Source organism: Blennius ocellaris (genome assembly GCF_963422515.1).
Source record: "Blennius ocellaris genome assembly, chromosome: 12".
In the NCBI taxonomy this organism is placed as follows: Eukaryota; Metazoa; Chordata; class Actinopteri; order Blenniiformes; family Blenniidae; genus Blennius; species Blennius ocellaris.
The window spans coordinates 23,737,878-23,757,879 of record NC_137661.1 but is presented as its reverse complement, the minus strand read 5'-3'; the positions used below and the strand labels follow the sequence as shown (position 1 = coordinate 23,757,879).

At 38.5% G+C, this 20,002-nt stretch overlaps 1 protein-coding gene across 1 annotated transcript in view; it reads right to left on the bottom strand.

Moving 5' to 3' along the window:
• The window catches only part of LOC308137748 (BMP/retinoic acid-inducible neural-specific protein 3-like), a gene marked incomplete at both ends in the record, with an annotated part of 42,004 nt that extends 22,438 nt beyond the window's left edge, over nucleotides 1-19,566 (bottom strand). Inside the window, 3 exons of the mRNA XM_080506557.1 lie at nucleotides 397-587; nucleotides 4,584-4,774; nucleotides 19,346-19,566. Of these exons, the coding sequence (XP_080362683.1) occupies nucleotides 397-587; nucleotides 4,584-4,774; nucleotides 19,346-19,566 (603 nt within the window). The remainder of the gene's footprint in view (nucleotides 1-396; nucleotides 588-4,583; nucleotides 4,775-19,345) is intronic.
• Between the last annotated feature and the right edge of the window lie 436 nt (nucleotides 19,567-20,002).

Sequence of the window (20,002 nt, the reverse complement as noted above, 5' to 3'; positions counted from 1 at the left end):
TTCTGAAACTAAAACGAAAAAACGAGGCATTTGCACTTGACAAGTCATGTAAATGGAGCCAAGTTTCTCTGTTTTATACTTTCGGTCAGTGTTTTTCTGGCCCTTGTGTAATCTGCAAGATGTTGCAGAAGCACACCGTTGGTATTTCTATGCCATACAGAAGTAATAGTAGGCTTTCGGGGGAGTATGAAAGTTGGCAAGTAACGAAAAAGAGAAAGAGATGACTGCCATTTTAGCTTCAAGCCATGTAAGAAATTCAGTTTATTGTTGGAGTGTAATGAGCTTTATGTGATTGATGACAGACCCAAAGATCAAAGTAGATTGAGTCTCTAATATCGCTGCATTTGAAAGCGCTGAAAGAACCTGGCGAAGAAAAAAAGAAATAAGTGTTATTACCTTGATGGCAGTGGAGGCAATCTGGATGTGGTGCAGCTTCCGCAGAGTGCTCTCCCTGTCGATGAAGTAGGAGGCAGCCAGCTGGTGCAGAGCTTCCAGAGTCACAGTGGAGGAGTTACCAGAGTAGTCGCTCACCTCTGTTTTCTTACTCAGTTTCCTTTTGTCCACAAATATTGTTAAGGCCTCTTCTCCTGCACACAGAAAGAGAAAGAAAAAAAGATACATCTGTTACAAGTGTGGCCATAGAGGGCGTATTATTGTTGAGAGTGAGGGCCAAAAAAAAACAAAAAAAAAATGTCCCGAACATGTCATTGTTTGGTGAGGATCAAGCTGCAAAATTAGAAACATAAAAGGTATGTTCAATAAATACCTGAGACGTTTCCTAAGCATGGCTAGTCTTGTGAAGAAATCAACAAAGTAAAGATCTGAGATTTATAGATACTCTTCTGATCGTGAAATGCACAGAATGTAGTGAGATTATACTTATTTTGTTTGTTTTGTCTGTCCACATTTCATGCAGATCAGTTATTTTCCCTCTGACACACTTGTATTGATACATAGGATAAAAAAAAAACCCCAATAAAACAAAAAAAAAAAAACATGACCAAATCATTCCAAAGGATATAAAGGGATGGATATAACTTTTAAATGTAAGATGAGATAAGATGATTGTTTATTTGTCTCTTAACAGATACATCTGCATTGTTGCAGCAGCAAGTGGACAGTAATAAATGAGTAGCAAAAGAATACATGCGGTAACAATAGCTAAAAAAAACAACTAGATATTAAAATGCAAATGCATTTTTTGTGGATCCACAAAAAAAATTTGGACAATATTTGTGAATCAAGTTTTTTGGGGGTGTTAATGAAGTTGGTACAAAATGCATAGTATCTTCTAAATATCTATTGGGATACAAATACGTTGTTTAAAGTAAGGCAGATGTTTGGGCCCCTCGAATTATGTTTATATAGGTTTTTAAACCACAATTGCACCTTAAAGCCTCTTGGAAGAATAACAAGAAGTTGATGATTAATGTGTTGATATTTTTCCTATTTCTTTCAGTCGTCATTGCTGAGCACTTATCTGCGAGGTGTTTGTACACTTGCACTCCACCACGAGCCAGCTGTCAATCACCGAGCGGCTCCGACTTCCTCGACGCTCACCGTCTTCCTAAAGTAGAACACGGCGCACGATGCCTTTTCGCATTTAGATTTATTTAATTATCTGGCTTCCCAATGAATCCACGGTTTAAACACCGCCAGCTTTTCAAACCACCTGTTCGCGTCCAGGAGGGACACGCGCATAAAAAACGTCCAGGTGTTTACGAGTACAGCGGCAGTAAACGCGAGCGTCTCTGATGCATGAGGACACTTGACCGCAATGTGGATGAGCCGCGTCACTCTCTTATCTGCGGCTACTGATCAAAGCAATCAGCTCTTCGTAAGTCCAGGGGCCATGGCGCGGCTCACTCTCTCTTTGCTCGAGAGTTCCCTAAGACACCGCACATCATATTTCTCATCATAATGCAGCGTTAATGCTTTGGGGGCATTTTTTTTCTGCCCACTGCCTTTCTTGCGCGGCCGCTGAAGGGCACCCTCTTCATATCGCAATCTATTTATTAATTTCATTAAGTCCATATGTTTCCGAACACAGAGGCAATCTATTCGGAACCGCAGAGGCATATCTCTGGCACAGGGCCAAGGCAAACTCCTCATTCTCTTTCTCTTCGTACCGCCAACTGCTGGCCAGGAGCCAGAGTGAGGGGCTGCATCAGCTCAAGCAGCTGCAACGGTTGTATTATAGAAAGCAGCCGCTCACAACAGCGACCTTTTCAAAGCCCGGAGTTTGGTCTGAAGTAATTGACAAGTGTTGCTCTGTAAAGGCAGATCTGCTTTTCAAGACTCGCCTGGGCCTCTTTGCCATTTTAAATTAGGTTTTTTTTTTCCTTCCTCCTCCTCCTCCTCCTCCTCCCTTTTTTCTTGCACAAGAGGACCATTAGTGCATGTTCATTCATCAGAGTGTAAAAAAACCCCAGAATGGGGTGACTTAGATTAGAAGTGGGAGTGGCAGTTGTACAGTACACAGGCTTTCGCATTCAAACATCTCTGAAGACCAATTTCTGTGCTGCCAGCAGCATATAATTTGGTTGTGGCGTGTTATTCAGTTAGTCGGACCGAATTGGCGTATTGTGCTATGTCCATCTGTTTTCCATATGGAACAGCTATGAGAACAAATTCTAAAAGCTTTTATCATTGCAAATTGTATACTTTACTAAAGCCCATATAATCTAGGAAGGAAGTCATTCCTTAAAAGGCATATCCCGTCGTGCACTGTAACATATGCACCAACAAGTATTATCAGGCTGGCATCGAAGGAAAATGCTGCAGCTAGTTCCTATTTTCACCATTAATTTCATGATCTCACTTCAAATTTGAAATGTTATATTTATTAAACACGTTTTTTTCCCTCATATTTGTGTTTCATGTTGGCACTGTTCATAAGCACCATTGTTTGTGAACAAATGAGACACACTGGTTCAGTACAAACTGAAATTAGTCAGTCCATTGTGAAATAAATTCTCTATTTTCACTGTCAACTTTTCTTTTTGGGAGAGTGCAGTGTGCTTCATATTTTTCTCAACCTTCACCTGCTCAGTCATTTGTATCTCTCGCTTTGTTTTGTACCATTGTATCATTAGTATTTTTTTATTTCTAATATTTTTTTCTAACAAGATATTCTTTCACTGACTTTATATTTCCATATAAAGTCATATCTATCAGGGCTTTGGAGTTGCTGTATTTAGCGCCTGGGTGGTATCATGTGGTGTGACGAATATGCATGTGATTGGTCTGCAGCTTTCCTCAGACAATTTAGTCCTGCACTAGGAAATAGAAGAGATGCACCAGTTGAAATGGCACCAACCCAGCAGGTTTTAAACAATATCCTTCTTTTTTTGCTGTAATCAAATCAAATCAAATCAATCTTTATTTGTATAGCACTTTTTTATACAGTGAAGTAACACAAAGTGCTTTAACAAGAATTAAAAACAGTGCAAAGATAAAATAGATGAATAAAAAGCAAATTAACGCACACATGCACACATGCAGACACACACCATAATGAAGACATGCCCAGTGATATGAAGGCGCATTTTGGGCCTTCCACACTGGGGGTGGCACGACTTTTAACCACAATCTGTATGGGGAAGCCATATAACTTATGCTGTTTGTTGAAATTAACCTAAATTTGACTCACCACATGAGCTCAAAACAAAACTGGCAAAAAGTTTGGTAAAATGTGAAACAAAATTAAAATAAATCATATATTGGCAAAATTTGATCGCAGAGAAATCATACCAAAACTCACTTGTTAATCTCATCTTTGTTTCACACTAAAACATCCCAAAATACAAAACTGGACAGCAGTCACAACTGGTAATAACATAAAAACAATGCAGCAAGTTACACCTCTGCCTTCAAAGTTGAGAGTGCAAACTCCATCAACAATAATTCTTTTAATGAAATGCTAATTCCCTATTATATTATTTTTTGGCCACTGTAAATAGAAAATATTGCTGTTTATACAGATTTAAGTGCACTTACAATCACTTCTAACTTTATTTAAACTCTCCAACATGCACATAAAAATATCGCTAAATGCCAACATACTTAAATTTGGACTAAATCCATCGGTACAGCAATTTTCTCTCCGCTTGCGCCTGCACCACAGTGATTTTCAAAGCAACTTTGTCATTGCTCGTTTAGGTCAGGGGTTTTCTGCACTGTAACCAAATGAATTTGATTAGACAAGGTTGTAACAGATAGCATGGCAGTAAAGTATTATTTGAGTCCAAAGGAGTGACTTTTAACTTTGCAGGACATGCATGACTCTGTGTCGAGGTTGTTCTTTGATTTATATCCTTTGCGTTCTAATGGAAGAAAACCACGTATGTTAGGTTAATTGGGTATCTCCATCATATGAAAATATGATCGAGTGTGTGCGTGGTTGTCTGACTTCTTATGGAAGCCTTGTGATAACTTGGCAACCAGTCCATGGTGTAAACCGAATCACACACAGAATCAGCTGAAATGAATTCCACCACCTGTGAACCTATAGAATGGGAAAAAAAAAACCCAAACAAATGCTGATCACAATAATAAAATACAAAACAAAGAGTTTTCCTTACCTCCCAGGGTAGCTGACAACAGGAAGTGTGTTCCATACTTCCTGATGAGATTGTCAGTTATCATCTGGGTGGTGGGCCGCCGGCCCAACAGTCGAATGTTCCTGATGAACTCGGGAGTCAGAGGTAATGGAGACTCCAGGAAATCTCGTCTTTCCACTGCCAGGTTGTTCACTTTCCATCTCCCAAACTCCCTAGAAAAGATTTTGGAAAAGGAAAGGGAAAAAAAAAAAATCACGTGAGGTTAACATGCATTATATCAGCAAAACTGATTCGCAAGAGAAAAAAAAGGTAATATTTGAAGGATTACTGAGGTAGTGTATATTTCTTTCTACTTCTTTTTTAAGCAGGGTACACTAGGATTTCCGCTGTTTAATTTATTTTCTACTGTATTCATATACACATCTTCTGGAAAATTGCTTAACTTTATACTGTATCATCTGTTTTTGTTGTATACTTGTTTGTAAATCAGTAAATGAGCGATTGTCCAGAGGATTTTGTTTTGAGTAAAAGTTCATACAAGCTAAATAGCAGGTTGCATTAATCTACCAACAAACCCTTTATCCACCTTTTCAAAAACATTATTGTCAGTGTAGATGACAAAAAAACAGCTAGGAAGAAAAAAAAATCCCCCAATATTACTTAAGGTGGTAGTTATGCACAGTCAGTGACATAGTAATGAACAACGTTTAGATAATAATAACAATAATATAATAATAAATAATAATAACAATTTATTTTAAGAATTTTAGAGTTCATAATATGTGTATCCCGAAACATTGATAGATAGCTTTCATGTATGTACTCCTCTAAATTTCATTTAGTAAAGCAAGATGAAATGTCTCAAGAGTACAACTTTTGTTGGAGAACCAGAGTAGCAAATTCTATTTGTTATATCAGGCTTATTTGGTAATGTTAGAAATCTGTCAACGCCAGCACAGCCTAATTCCAAATATAACACAAAAAAAGTGAAATAAAAAGTATGTGGGGACATTTATACACAGCGAGGATGAATATACAGGTGGAATGTGGATTTAAACTCGAGCTAATAATAGCCCCATTGTAACATAACGCATTAAAATAAATCGAGCACGACGTGGAGTAAGAAAAAAAAAAAAAAAGCCCCAATGCTGAAATACAAAACGTAATGACAGAGAACACGAAGTAGCAGCAAGAATGCCACAAGAAATGTTTAGTTAATTTGTGCTGCCTTCTTGGGTGTTTTATTCCCCTTGATACATTTGCCTGACCTCGACCACTATAGCCTATATATGCTGCCTTCGATAGCTTTGAGTGATTGCAGGATATGATGGAATCTGACAGTTGAACAAATGTAGGAAAAAAAATCGTGCAGCTTTCATTCTGCTTTTCCACTGCCATGTAAAAATATAACGCAGGGGTGGAATAAACACAGCTTCAAAAGTGTCATGCTTTGCAGAAGTGTAGCAAAACTCAAGGAGACAAAGGACCTGATTGATGTTCCATCAATAAAGGCCAACCTGGCACCCTGCTTGCATTCTGGTCTAGTATTCTTGTTGAATATTTGCCCAAGGCACAGCTCTTTCAACTGATATTTTGCTTGGTAGTGCTTTGACTGGGAACAAAGTTACCCTACTCGTATCAAGACGTTCAAGAAGTATTTCCATGAAAAACGTCCTTCGTAACTTATTATTTGAATTCTCTGTGTGACAATGAAAATTCGACAATTAAAATGACTGCTTTGCGTAAAGTTTGAAGAAAGACGAAGATGTGTTCATGTCAAAACTGAAAGGCTTTTTTTTTTTTTTTCATTTTTCATTGTACAGGGGCATCTTTCTTGGCTGACATCAAGGTGTTCCCAGTGTGATCGTGCTCATGGCCGTTTTTGTATGGATTTTGTTATGAGGCTTTTCTACAGCTTTCTCCCACAAATCAAACATATGGGTTGACTTTGTATGTCTAACATACAAATAAATACTTTGAAATGATACAAAAATAACTACCTTTTTTATTGTCATGCATTTTTACAAAAAGGAAAACTCTGCTACTTGAAAGTGAGAAGAAGACTTATACAAATAGGTGCTGGTGTTGATATTGAAGCGACGCTATTGGAGGCAGGCAGCGGCAGCCTGTGAGGCTTTTAAACATCTCTAGGTGGCCCACAGGAACTCTTGGAAACCTTTCATGATTTATGTTGTTCGCCATTATCCACTGCCCCCATGCGTCCGGGTGGTACTGCAACACTTGGTCTTTATCCACAAGCTTCCAGGAGATGGTCAGAAATAGGAACGTAATTCATGCAAAATGACTATTTCCATATCGGCGCGGTTAATTAATGTCAAGCATAAAAGAGGCTTTCATTTCCTATTAGTGTGAGTGTTCGTATATCTGATTGTGTCTCTATATATACAAGCTTTCATGTCCAGGGATGTGCCCTTTTTACTCACTCAGCACGGGCAGTGATCTGTGCAGCCTGCAAGTGAGACAAAGTGTCGATGTAACTGAATCGGCACAATGACAATATGTTTAGCACTTGGAGATGGCAGTGCAAAATAATCATAAGATAAAAATATAGGAGACGGATGGATAGAATTTGCCCATATTGTTGAAATTGTGTTGATTGGAAAAAATCACAGTGACGAGCCAAACATTGTTCTATTTAGATTCTGATCAAATAAACTTAAAAGTCACCCAATATTCTGATTTTTTTGTCATCAATATAGTGTTAGATCAATTTAAATTGATAATAGAAAGTGAATCATTCATACCATGGAAGAAAAAACCCCCCAATGTAAGCATTTCATTGTGTAAAAATCCATTTGACCCAGGACTAATAACCAAGCTTTACATACAGGTTAATGTCAACAAAAAATTAGAATACAGTGGAACAAGTGACGACAAGGAAATATTGAATGCAAGACAATAATCCAATGGAAGAAATAGCAACAGCAATAGTAAATAACAGTGAAAATGAAAGAAAAACTACAAGTAACTAAGAAAACATGAAAAAGACGAAGAAGAAATGTTCTATTGCTTGGTTAAATATAGGTTTATTACATTTACACATGTCCTGTCTTCATTAATTATGTTGTATCATTTAGGTAACACAATGAGTCAACTTTTTGGATATGTGGGTGTAAATATATAATTTGTGAAAGGCATAACTAAAAAAGTATGTTTGAAGCTTGGTTTAGAATGTTTGATATGAAACCCATGCAGCAGTCTGCAGCATCATGCCTTCTCACAAACACATAGTTTTCAGTGTCGGCAAAACTACAAACCTGGCATATTGGCAGCAGGGCCGGGTCATTTAGCGCAGTGCCTCCCAAAGAAAATTCGACTCATTTTGATGAAAGAGTTGCCACTTGGCCCCAAGCAGTCCAGGCTACAGGTTGCACTCTGACCACTGCTAACCCGCTGTCATAACAAATTGAAAATAGGGAACCGATGGCAAGACTCCATATGACTAAAGCAGCAGAAGATCAAAAAATGTGAGGTCAAAACAGGTTGCTTTACTGAAGAAAATACTCTGAAATCCAAATAGCGAGCTCAGGAGTTACGTAACTCTAGATTTAATACATAAAAAATAATAAAAATAAACAAAAATCCAAACTTCTTATTTCTATATGTGTGGTTGTTATTACTGAAATAACAATGATCAGTTTTTGCCTCATTATTACACGAGTATATGTATCAGTCATTAATTAACTATTATGTCATCAAAGGCTTTCATTTGTTCTAATGTGTGCTTTTTTTTTCATAACCAATATGTTTATAGCTAAAGAAAATATACACCCCATTATTATCAATATTATTACTTTGGTGAGCAATTTCCCCTCCCACCCTGCAATGCAATGGGTTTTTCCCAAAAATAACAGTTATAAAATCACAGTCAGATTTTGCAGCTGTAATTATAACAGATCGACTGATTGCTTTGAAATTTCTCTGGTAGAGGATGAGAGTGTGCAGCACCAATTCTGGCTCTGCCCCCAATGTACTCCTGCTTGGGTGAGAAGGAAAAAAATAAAAAATAAGGGGGCGGTAGTTTCTCATAGAACCTTCTTTTTAATGCTGTGTGAACTTCAAAAGCACAAAAGAGAAATGCAGACATTAATATGATAATAATGTGAGACATGATGCAACAGATAATTAGTCAACGTATATGCACTGCACTGTTGAATCGGTCAAATGTTTGCTATTCTCTGTTTGGTGTAAAAGGAAAAAGAAAACAACAATTGAGTTCTGTAATCAGAATGGGTTGAACAACCTTGGCTTGCAGATGATGGATGAAGGGAGTGTGGCCTTTTGAAAAGGGTATATATCACATTAAAGCAGGAGTAATGAGGAAAGCTTGAACACACAGATGTTTAAATGATACAAAGCATAAACTGCCTGGCACGCAGAGCGCTGAAAGCAGAAGTTAGAACGAGCTGATGCCAAAGATTTGCAAAGTGCATCATTTTCTGTTACGTAATCACGAAGCAGGGGGAGTGATTCACACAATATTAAGCAGAAACTGTGGGCACGGTTGGAAGTAAACATAATGATGTTAAATGGATACGTGGTACCTGCTGACCTTTTTGCTGACTCTGTAGTACTCACACAAAGCCTTTGACTAATCTTTGCCTCAGATATATCTGGTACGGCTATTAATCTTCACCTCATTTTATGCCATACAAATAAATGACCTCTTCAAATGGGACACTATGTCTCTTGAGTTCCACTTTGCAGTGAGAAAGCAGTAGTTCAAAGCTACTGCACATTCTGCAGGAGGGAAAAGGGTGGTGGTGGGGGTGGGGTGGTACACACAGAGAGAGAGAGAGAGAGAGAGAGAGAGAGAGGGAAAGTGGGAGGGAGAGCGGGCGAGATTTGGAGGACAGGTTCCGAAAAAGTATTCGCAAATCCCCGCTGTCGTTCGTTTCTTCAGTTATCGTTGACGGTGATAAGCTAGCCCTGTCTTATCTTAAACTCCCGATAGGCCAAATGGTTCATCCTGCAGGGAACGGATGAAATAAAATGGGTTTCACCACAGAGTTGAATTTAGAAGGTTGCAATCCTCCCCACAACCAGCTAAGTCATTATTATTATCAATTTCATTGCTCCTTTTCACAGGGCTACATCAGTTGCATCAGGGTTGCAAACTTTCAGCTACTAGTAGGAGTGGGATTTGGTGGCGGAGTGAAGAAAAAAAGAAAATTCTTCACTATTGAGATGACAGTACACAATCAAATAAAGAAATAATTTCAGCGACACTGTTTGTGCTACATCTATTAGTACATTGTAAAACTAATCTGAGAGTAAATATTATTGGCACCTTTATTTAAACTTAAAATTATGTTGTTTTTTTTGTAGCAAGAAAAAACTTTTAATAGGTTTTAGTTGGAAGTGTTGTACGTGTAAAACATGTACTTTCATTCCCACAAAGCTACCAGACTTACTAATACTTTAGCGATTACATTGCTTGTATTCTCAGAAAACATACATGAGGACAGCAGTGTGAACATCAAAACGGTTATGAAAACATAGCACAAAATAAACATTATTTGTTGTTGTGATTTCCCAAAAATGTTTTATTTGCGGTCTCTGACATACATATGTTTGGTTTACATTGTAATGGTTTTCATTGTACTTCATACATGAAATTATAGTTATTGCTAATTGTCATAGAAGTACCATTTGTTTTAAATACAGCTGTTCGAATTAATTGAAAATGACAATCTGGATAGGTGAAAAAAAAAATACATTTCACACTTTAAAGAACTCCGGTGAGGGTAAAGGTGCGGTGTGTAACATTATTGAGTACCTTGCAAGTATAAAAAAATAATCAACAGTAAAAGTACCTTTTAATCTAACTTAGTTTTTTTTTTTTTTTTCTTTTTCAAGCTGTATATTTGTCATCTCTGGATAAATAACACATTAAAGTTCACATATCTGGCAAACTTTAAGTCACAAATTTGTATTGGAATGGATTTATTACTATCAACATTTTATATAGAGAATGTAAATAGATCAGCCACTCTGGTTCTGATCATTTGTACACCCACGTTTATTTGCTGGCAAGCGGCCCTAATAATTAAACAGTTTGATAACATTTAATCGGCGCGGTGAGATTTTCCACAGTTAAACATTATTTAAAATGAAATCCCATCTCGCAAAAATTAATCACATTCATTATCCTAATGCAATATGTTCAGAACGAGGCCAAATGCATGTCAACACTCCAACCTTCACCCTGGTGAATGTGGCAGCTTTCCCTTGGCAATGTTTACAGTGAACAGGTGGCCAAGGCGGAAGGCCCACATTGTGTTTGCTTTGGAAGCTATGACGAGTCTCTCCAGTGAATCCCCACCATACACACACACACACACACACACACACACACGCGCGCGCTCATTCATTTCCTTCTGAGGACTTGTTAAAAAATCTTTCAAATTCAATCAGTGGGAAAAGTAGGAAATTGAGCAGAGGCATAATGCGGTGTGAATCCATTACTCCGTCACTGCTGAGGTAGCTCAAACGCTGCTATTCCGTGCACCAATTCTGGCAATTCATCTTCTCCTGTCATTGAGCATTTATTAGGATTTAGCAGGGATCTGAACTGCATGCGAGGAAGACCAAACCAGAAAATAATATTGTCACTTTCAATCACCTCTGCCCTGTGTTCTGAACCCAGCGATGTGCTTTTCAACCACAACCAAACTGTCGAGATGGATCATTTCAAACAATCACAAGATCAAGCGAGATTTACAAGTCTTCGCAAAATGGTCAGTGACAATCTGATGTGGGCTGATTTAATTTTAAGAACCATACTGATAGTAATCCACAGAGAAAGCGCTTCATGCTAATTTCACAGATTTTAGATGTTAAAGGTGCCATATCATTGTTTGTGTTTCAAAAATTCAGCGGCTTGCCTGGTTATTAACACATATGTAAATGCACACTGCCTTTATGAAATCTGGTACTTCATAGCAAATCAATAAATAGACATATGATCAGTAATGCAGCAATGTTGTGTGACCCATGTATAATGTGCAATCATTATAAGACGTACTCCAAAGCAGACCTGGGAGTCCATTTATTTCCCAAAATGAATACATAATTGACTTAAAGTAGCTTTTAAAGTACAGTTTTTCATTGTGGCAATTAAGAAAAACCATGTGCATTGGTTAACAGAAAGCTAAAATTGGTGTTTTTCATCATTATACAAACAAAACAGACAATAATGCTTCAAATAGGACAACAGCAATAAGCTCCACAGCCTATTACAGGGAATGTTACACCAATCAATTAAATCCGAAAATATTTAATTACTCATTTTTTCTCATTCAGTGAAAGGCAGTTAAAAGTTTGAAGCTCATTTATGCTCCACATAAGCACACGGACATATATGTGCACTTTGCTGGAAGTAAGGGTTCTCATACATAATATGACCAGAAATAGTTCCTCTGAATTAACATACTGGAAAAACATCAACAGGAAAATTTTAGTTATTTTTCAGAGAGAGTATGAAATGATGGCAGATGAGATAGCGCTACTATTGACATAGAGCATTAATTATTATTTATTTACTACTATAAGAAGTTTGCCCATTATTCATGTCCTCTCAAAATGCTACTACAATCTGAACAATTCACAAAATGTTCATGAAAACTGGATGCAAATTAAGCATTTGGGATTTTGCTCACACTAAAATTGTCCAGGTCATCGTCGGTCATGTACTCTAATTAGCTGTTTCAATGTTTCAACACAGTTTTAGGTTAATCCGTCTTTTAACCAGAGTGCAATACTAATGAATTATCTTCATCACAAGGGGGATATAATCTATTCCATCCACTTGGTTATTAATGCTACTTCACTAGCAGACTGGACATGTGTATTTTAAATAAAGCAAGGCTACTGCCTAATACACTCATTGTTTGTGTGTTTGTCTGCCAGAAGAGGAAGTGGCTCTCTCCTTAATAACAGCCGCATATCTACAGCAGGCTGAACACAAGTAGTTGCCAAAATGACACTGCATATTAATGTAGTAATCACATTATTTTGTATGATCTGGGAGACACCCAATAATACATGCTCTTTATTGTGTGTGCCATTTCACTCGTCTATCAGACACGATCCTTAGACCCAATTTACACGACAATGTTTCCAGTGAAAATGCATCGTTTTTGCATTTTCACTTCAGAAAAGTTCACATTTACATGGCAACTTATATATCAGTATCTACACGTGTTTGCGTGTAAAATCAGTTGTGCGTATTTTTATGTACGGAACTCTTTTGTACATCTGGGGCCTCGTTTATAAAGGTTGCTTATGCACAAAACGGGTCGTGAAAGATGCGTACGCCACTTCCCACGCAAAATTTGTGATAAAAAAACAAAAAAAACCCAAAAACAAACCTTGCAGGAGAATGTACGTGCCGGTACGCCAACTTTGAACCTTGCACACACACATTTTGGAGACACGTAAACTGGCAGCACTGATGGCGAGGTGGAAAGTTGAAGCCAGATTCATCTCATACATTTAATATCTTCAAATATTAGACTTCTAGATCCAATGTGATCATAAACAGCCAAGCTTGCAGTGGCATAGATGTTTCTTTAGTGAGCCGTTACTACTGAATCAGCAGCACGGTGTTCATATGTCAAACTTTCATCTTCAAATGATCCCGAGCGGTGGGTAGAAGTCATTGATTATCAATTGTGCCAAAGTGTATAACAATCAGTCTAATTTCAGAGTAAGCACATACATAGTGCAGCGACAGCCGCGCGTAAAGCTACACTGTGGAGGTGCTGCACGGCCATGCACTCTGGACATGCGGGTGCTGGAGACATACAAGCTCCTCGTCACCCTCGGGCTCCAACTCCAGAGGGTCTGAGGATACAACACCAAGTCCACTGAGCCTTTTTACAAGTCTCTGTTCAACTATTTAATTCATACTAACTAACAAACATAAAACTACTTTATCGCTCTCTCTCTCTCCCTCTCGTTTATTTACAACAAGGGGAAACCAAGTTTGCTTGAAACCTCTGAGGGAATTTCAGGAGACAAGATGAGACAAAGAACATCAGTGCGGATGAAGCAGTGGGATGCTGAGAAGCAGCGCTCGGGGAGTCTGCTCTAAAACACTCACCTCAACCCCCTTCAGAGCACCTGCAGACTCCCCTGTGGTTTGGAAAATCTGCTGCTGTTCATCACACTTGAAATGCCTCCCCTATCAAACGGTAAAAGCTGCTTGCTTTTGATCAGGTTAAATTCAAAGTGTGTGTGTGGGGGGGGGGTGCTGTACGTGCTCAGATGCACATAATAAATTAATCACAGATAATTATAGAAGCCCAATTGTTTTAATTCCTTATTAGCACAGCCTTGCTCACTGACACACACATTTATACATTCCTCCTTGGCAAATCCTCAAGGGCCCCTTTAGCTGTAGCTTTGATTTAGTGTGTTTTATTTGAGATTAAAAACAGAACTTTTTATCGCTTTGTTCATCAAGGCTTCAGCAGTAAGTTCAAAATTTTACAACATCAATGAATCATCTGCATCTAGTTATATCGTATTTATAGCTTATTATATCTTCTACCACCACACTAAAATGTGTTTGTTTTGTGTGTGTGTGTGTGTGTGTGTGTAACTATAAGCAATCGACTGTGTTTGGATACTTCCATTTTTAAAGATGGGCTGGGAATAAAATGTCCGGGCCCTTCTTGTGGACATTTTATTCTCAACATTGTCTTTCGAGAAAGCCACAGCATATCTGTGCTCCTCTTTGAGATTTTTGACAGCATGCTCTCGTTCTTCGACAATAGCAGGCTTCCAAAAAGTGTGCATGAACAGTTTGCGGAAGTACTTTTGGGTTAAAGTCATATTTGATTACAGTATAATTCACATATGCTTGCACTCGCTTCACTCTATTGGGCGCGATAAAGATAGTTGGCTTGTTGTGCCAGGAGTTGACACGGTTGTTTTTGTAATGAAAGCAAACTCACGAGAACAATACGATTTGAACATGGAACTACCCAGACATTCATATGGACATATGATGCAGTTAAATAGCTGTCACGGGTGACTGTCAAAATCTAATTACCAAGTCCCAGGAGAATATGGAGGAAACATAGTTGTTATTGTCAATAAACTCGTTTATGTGCAGAAGAACTATTTACTACAGCTGTAGTGTGCCTGGGGAGTAGTAGAGTTTCAGAAAAGTTAAATTTTCCCTGGTTACATGGAGAATTCGAGCGCCATTGTTGTGTAAACCAACCTCCAAATTGCAAAAACTTAAGTTTTCCGTTTTCACTTGAAAATGTTGTGAAAACAGGTTACGGGTTACATTTGTGGCCTGCGTGCAAGTCAAAGCGTTCTAAAGACGCACAATGCAGAAAATATGGAAGAGCCGGTAGTGTACCTAATAAAGGGGTCAGTGAGTTCACGCTTGTTTACAGACATGCTAACACGCACAGGAGCAGGAGCTTTTGAAATTAAAAACAAGATTTTTTTCAGCTGCACTCAAATTTCTAGTAAGGTTTGTTTGGGGGGGGGGGGGGGGGGGGGGGCGTGCAAATCTAATTTTGACAGCAGTGCCTCAGCCCCTCTTGATCCCTTGTGCCCCACCAACGGGTCGCACATCCGAAGTTGAAAAGCATTGATGTAAAGTCCACATAAAACCATGCTTGTGTAGGCTGATAGGATTCGTACACAACAGCTAGTCTCCAAGGATGTGCTCACAGCTCGGTGTGCCGTACCTCAGGTGGTGAGGCATGGCAAGTAGATATTACTTTGCCTTTTACAAGACAGAAAGGTCAGGTATTACTGCCACAGTGCATCACTGCCTGTTCTTGTACGACAGCGAAGAGGATGATCTGAAAATGTAAGGACCTTTGTTGTACGGCAGGGCCACAGCAATGAAGTTTGGTCCGCCTTTGGAGAATATTACAGTGGGTCCACTTTCTCTAATAACACAATCTTGCTGATTTTTTTTTTTTTTTTTTACACACACCTCCAGGTGTAAGCTGCCAAAATGATGACCGCATTTCATTCGACCAAAAGCAAACATTTATTTGCCAAAAAGAGAAAGGGGGTGAGAAACACACAGCTGTATCCCTCCTGTCTGCTTCGGCATTTGAAAATCGAATGGGACTGCGTCCAAGTAAATTCAATTTAAGAAGATTTACAGGCTATTTACTTTTTAGGTTAGTTTTTCCCTTTAATATCATCACTATTAATCAATGCCGCATTGTGGTAATCTAGAGGGCCTCAAACACAACCTTGCAGCTGACAGAAGCCTCTCAGGGGATTCTGTGATAATGCAGAGTAATAAGTACTAAGAGCTCACTAATCACTTGGCCACATGATAAGACTATTAATCTCGCCTCCCATACAGCTCAGCTCCAATGGACCACTGCCTTTTGCCAGAGAAGGAAATATTAAAAAGCTCTAACATGGCTACCGATCACAGAGGCTGTAAAGCATCCTTTCACCGATCCATAGATGTTAAGAACCCTGTCTGTCCATTTCCAGAAGTGTGGACCGTGTCTCCCCGAACCCGGACGGATATGATTCATGACACAATCTGCACTAATTTGGTCACATGCCGATACGTCAGACTGTGTTTCGACCATGACAAATCGTCTTATTTCTTTTCCCTTTTTTTTCTAATCAACATATCTCATCCGCACACATGATCGGGTGACTCCCCAAGGGTTTGGGAAGTGATATACAGCCAGCTGATAGCAACACGCACAAATGCAATACATCACGACCCCTGTCTCGGCATGTCGGATGTCCTGTGAAAGCTGGCTCTGACGGACCTTTTCTGCATGACAACACAAGCCAAATAATACTGTCTGCTTAATAAAGAGCAATGAATGGGACTTTTTTTTTTTTTTAATAAAGCATATCACTGTGCACTCTAATATCAGATACATAGTCATGGTGCATTTTCTGCTATCATTTTACAATGACAAAGGAAGCTCGGGGAAAAAAAAAAAAAGATTAAAAGCCTTCTTGAAATGCAGCTGCGACCACTACTGTTACACAAGTGTTCAAATAGCCTCGCTTTTAGAACGAAATGTCCTCAGAATAACTTTCTCCTCAACTTTAATCTGTTCCTTAACCTGTGCACCACAGGAGATATACCAAAATGCAGGGACTTTAATAGTTTGAATTCTTTGGGGGAATATATTTTAAAACCCTTTTCAAGGGTAAACTGCCATATTTGGTCACTTTTTCTTGTTTCTTCAGACATTATTATGTTGTGTTTATGCAATTATGCATTATACCCTGTACTTCAGTAGATTGTTTGAATATATTTCATATGACTTTTTACAACACCGTCCTTCATGTATTTTCTTTTCCTTAAATTCTTAAAACTGGCTCCTTGATCATATTGACCTCTACAGAAGACTTTACACAATAGATTTAACAAAAGAAAAGTGTCAAAGCAAAGGAACTGTCAAGTCCACTGAGTGTACAGTTTGTGAAAAAAAACCCAAAACAAACAAAAACAACCAAGGAGCGGCATGAATGGAAGACACTGAATTAAACTGGGATTAGAAATCTTGAAGATGTCTTTGTTATTACAAACAAATGTTAAGGAGATTATTTTAAATAAGAGTAGATAAAGAAAGTATAAACCAGAGATGGAAGTATGATGAAAAGACAACTGATAAGGGACTGATTAGATACATTTTATATTGAAAGGTCAAAAGAATGCACCCAAGCCACCAACAAAACTAAAAATCTTAAAACATAGACACTGATTCCAGTTGGGTGACGACCAATGACACGTTTTAACAAAAATCAGAACACAACATAACCAAGCTCATCACCAAAATCTCACTCGTAATTACTTCTCTTGGCTTTTGTGCCCCTTCTTCTGATTAAATCAGAATACATTTTAGGAAATTAGTAGGAAATGCCACAAGGACATACTGCAGTTGCTGTAACAGGAGATAATAGAAGGCTTTGAAAATATTGGTAAGTCTGTATTTATTAAGATTGCTCATCCTGTTATTTTTGCTCCTCAACATCATGGTGGTTTATATATAGCTCTTAACATATCTCATTGCATTTATGACATGATGTTTAACATCTAACAATCAATTCTAACAATTGTAAAACTATTTATAAACACTTATGCTTGTCTTATTACTTCAGATTTGCTCAAAACTAAGACTGTGTGCTTTTTGTACACCAACCCCCATTGTTATAAAATAAATAATAATAATAATAATAATTTCAAATGTACTTGAGAACAATTTCAAGCTGGCATGTTCTAACTTTAATTTTTGTACTTTTCTTAACTCTTACACAGCATTTCAAGTGAAAATGCATAGTTTTTGTGTTTTCGTTTCAGAAATGCTTTGTGTTTACACTGCAATGTTTTGAAAACGATGTCCATTTACACGTAAATGGCAGAAATGCTGAAAACAATGCCGTTACCATGCTGGGCCATGAGTTGGCACTGTTGGTTGTCTTAATGAAACCACACACATGCGGGGCGCAGCCGGCGCATGTTCAAACAGTTCCACTTTGAGCGCCACTGTTGTGTAAACGGACCACTAAAGCACTACGAACGTTTTTTGTTTTCACTTAAAACGGTTGTGTAATTGGAGCCTTAAATATAAGTGGTGAATTGACTTTGACTTCATGGATACAGTCTCAATACTATTCAAACTTTCACCTATTCATTCACACTGCAATGGTGACAGCAGCCATTCAAAGTGCTCGGCCTTCATTAGGAGCAATTTGGGTTTCAATGTCTTGCCCAAGGCTTCTTTGTCATCGAACTGATAGATGTTGCTTATGTCTGATTTGTTAAGTCACAACAACAATGTGAAATCTTTGTTTTACACTTTTGAGAATAAGGCATATACTAGTTCTTTAGCCCTTTGCTTTGCTTCTCAGGCTGTCCAGCTGATTGATGCTTTCAAAGTTAAAAAAATAAATAAAAGCTTGAAAAGGCTAAACAATTCTGACACCATATTTGACTGTGTGGACTGTGCAAATCAAACTTTTGACATGATGTTTTGACCATTTACAAAGTTATACACAGTAAGTCGATATTATTGTGGTTTGTATTGGATAAGACATTAAATTAAGGAGAGCAGTATTTTGTTTTTTTTAACAAGACGCTGACTTCACTCTTTGGGATAAAAATTGTCAAATTAGGTTGATTTTGATTAGGTCAATATGTTTGATGGCTTACTACCAGAGCTGTGTATGTGTGGGTTGTTTCTTTCTGCTTAATTGTTCATATTTTGTCGATCAAATAAACAAATGGATGCATTTTGATGACAAAAACTGCTATTAATTTGTATTTTCATGTTGAGAAAAATGTCATTGGCTTCGTTCACCATACAACTTCTTCAACCATCGCTTTCGTCCACCATTCCAAAAGCCAAATTCATTAAAAAGAGTGCTTTATAAAGGTTGCATTCATTGAAACAATATTTAAAAAGTGAACATTTTGGTTTAATACTCTCTTAGTAAATAAATATATTGAAAGTAATGGCTTCATAAGTGGCTTTTCAGAAGGCGTACACGTCGGTGTGGCTTTATTTTTTAACTTAATGTTATGACAGAGTTAAACTAATCTAACTGTGTAAACACATTACCATATTGATATTACCTTGTCTTTATTTATACATGGCTGAGCTTTCAAAGGGTGACTGTGGAGACTACTTAAAGTGACTGCCGGGGGATTTTCCATGAACATAATGGCAATGGAGCAGTGATTTGGCAGCAGTAATTAGCGCAAATTGCCACTTCATCCCGCAGTCACGACTCACCTGTATATCTTGTATCGGGTGGAGAAGCCTTGCCGGTTCTTCTCCACAAAGTCGATGTACTCCGGGGAGTGGTGAAAGGGCCCCTTGTCGGACAAGAGCCAGTCCAGTGGTCCCCCGGGTTTGTCATTGGGGAGGCCCGCTGTCGCTGCCGTTGCCGCCACAGCGATCCGTAAACACACCCAGCAATGAAGGCTGAGGCTGACGACGCCCCATAGAGCCATCAGTGATGGAGGGAGGGGAGGGGGGGAGGGATGAGGGTGGTGGAGGGTGGGAAGGGGGGGGGGGTTGGAGGTCTTCAGCAGCCAAAGACACTTGTCATTAGCTGGCTCCTCCACTGGGATGACCGGGGGACCTGCATCACCTCAACGACCCCCAAACACCTACAAAGGTAAACAAACACACAATTAATGATGGAAACTGCATAGTGGGAGTCCAGCGGGAAACATAAAAATAAGGAGGTGGAAAGAAAAAAAAAAAAACATGTTTGAAGTGGCTTTTTGGGACAGGAAGATGCATGTGGATGTTCGAAAATGTGACATCACTGAGGCATGCTGGGGGGAACAAATTGGTGAATCTGTGAATGAAAGCAAACGCCACATTTTGTGTTTAGTTTAGGAGCAAGTTTTGGCTCCTAAACTGTGCTTCGGTTTTTGACAG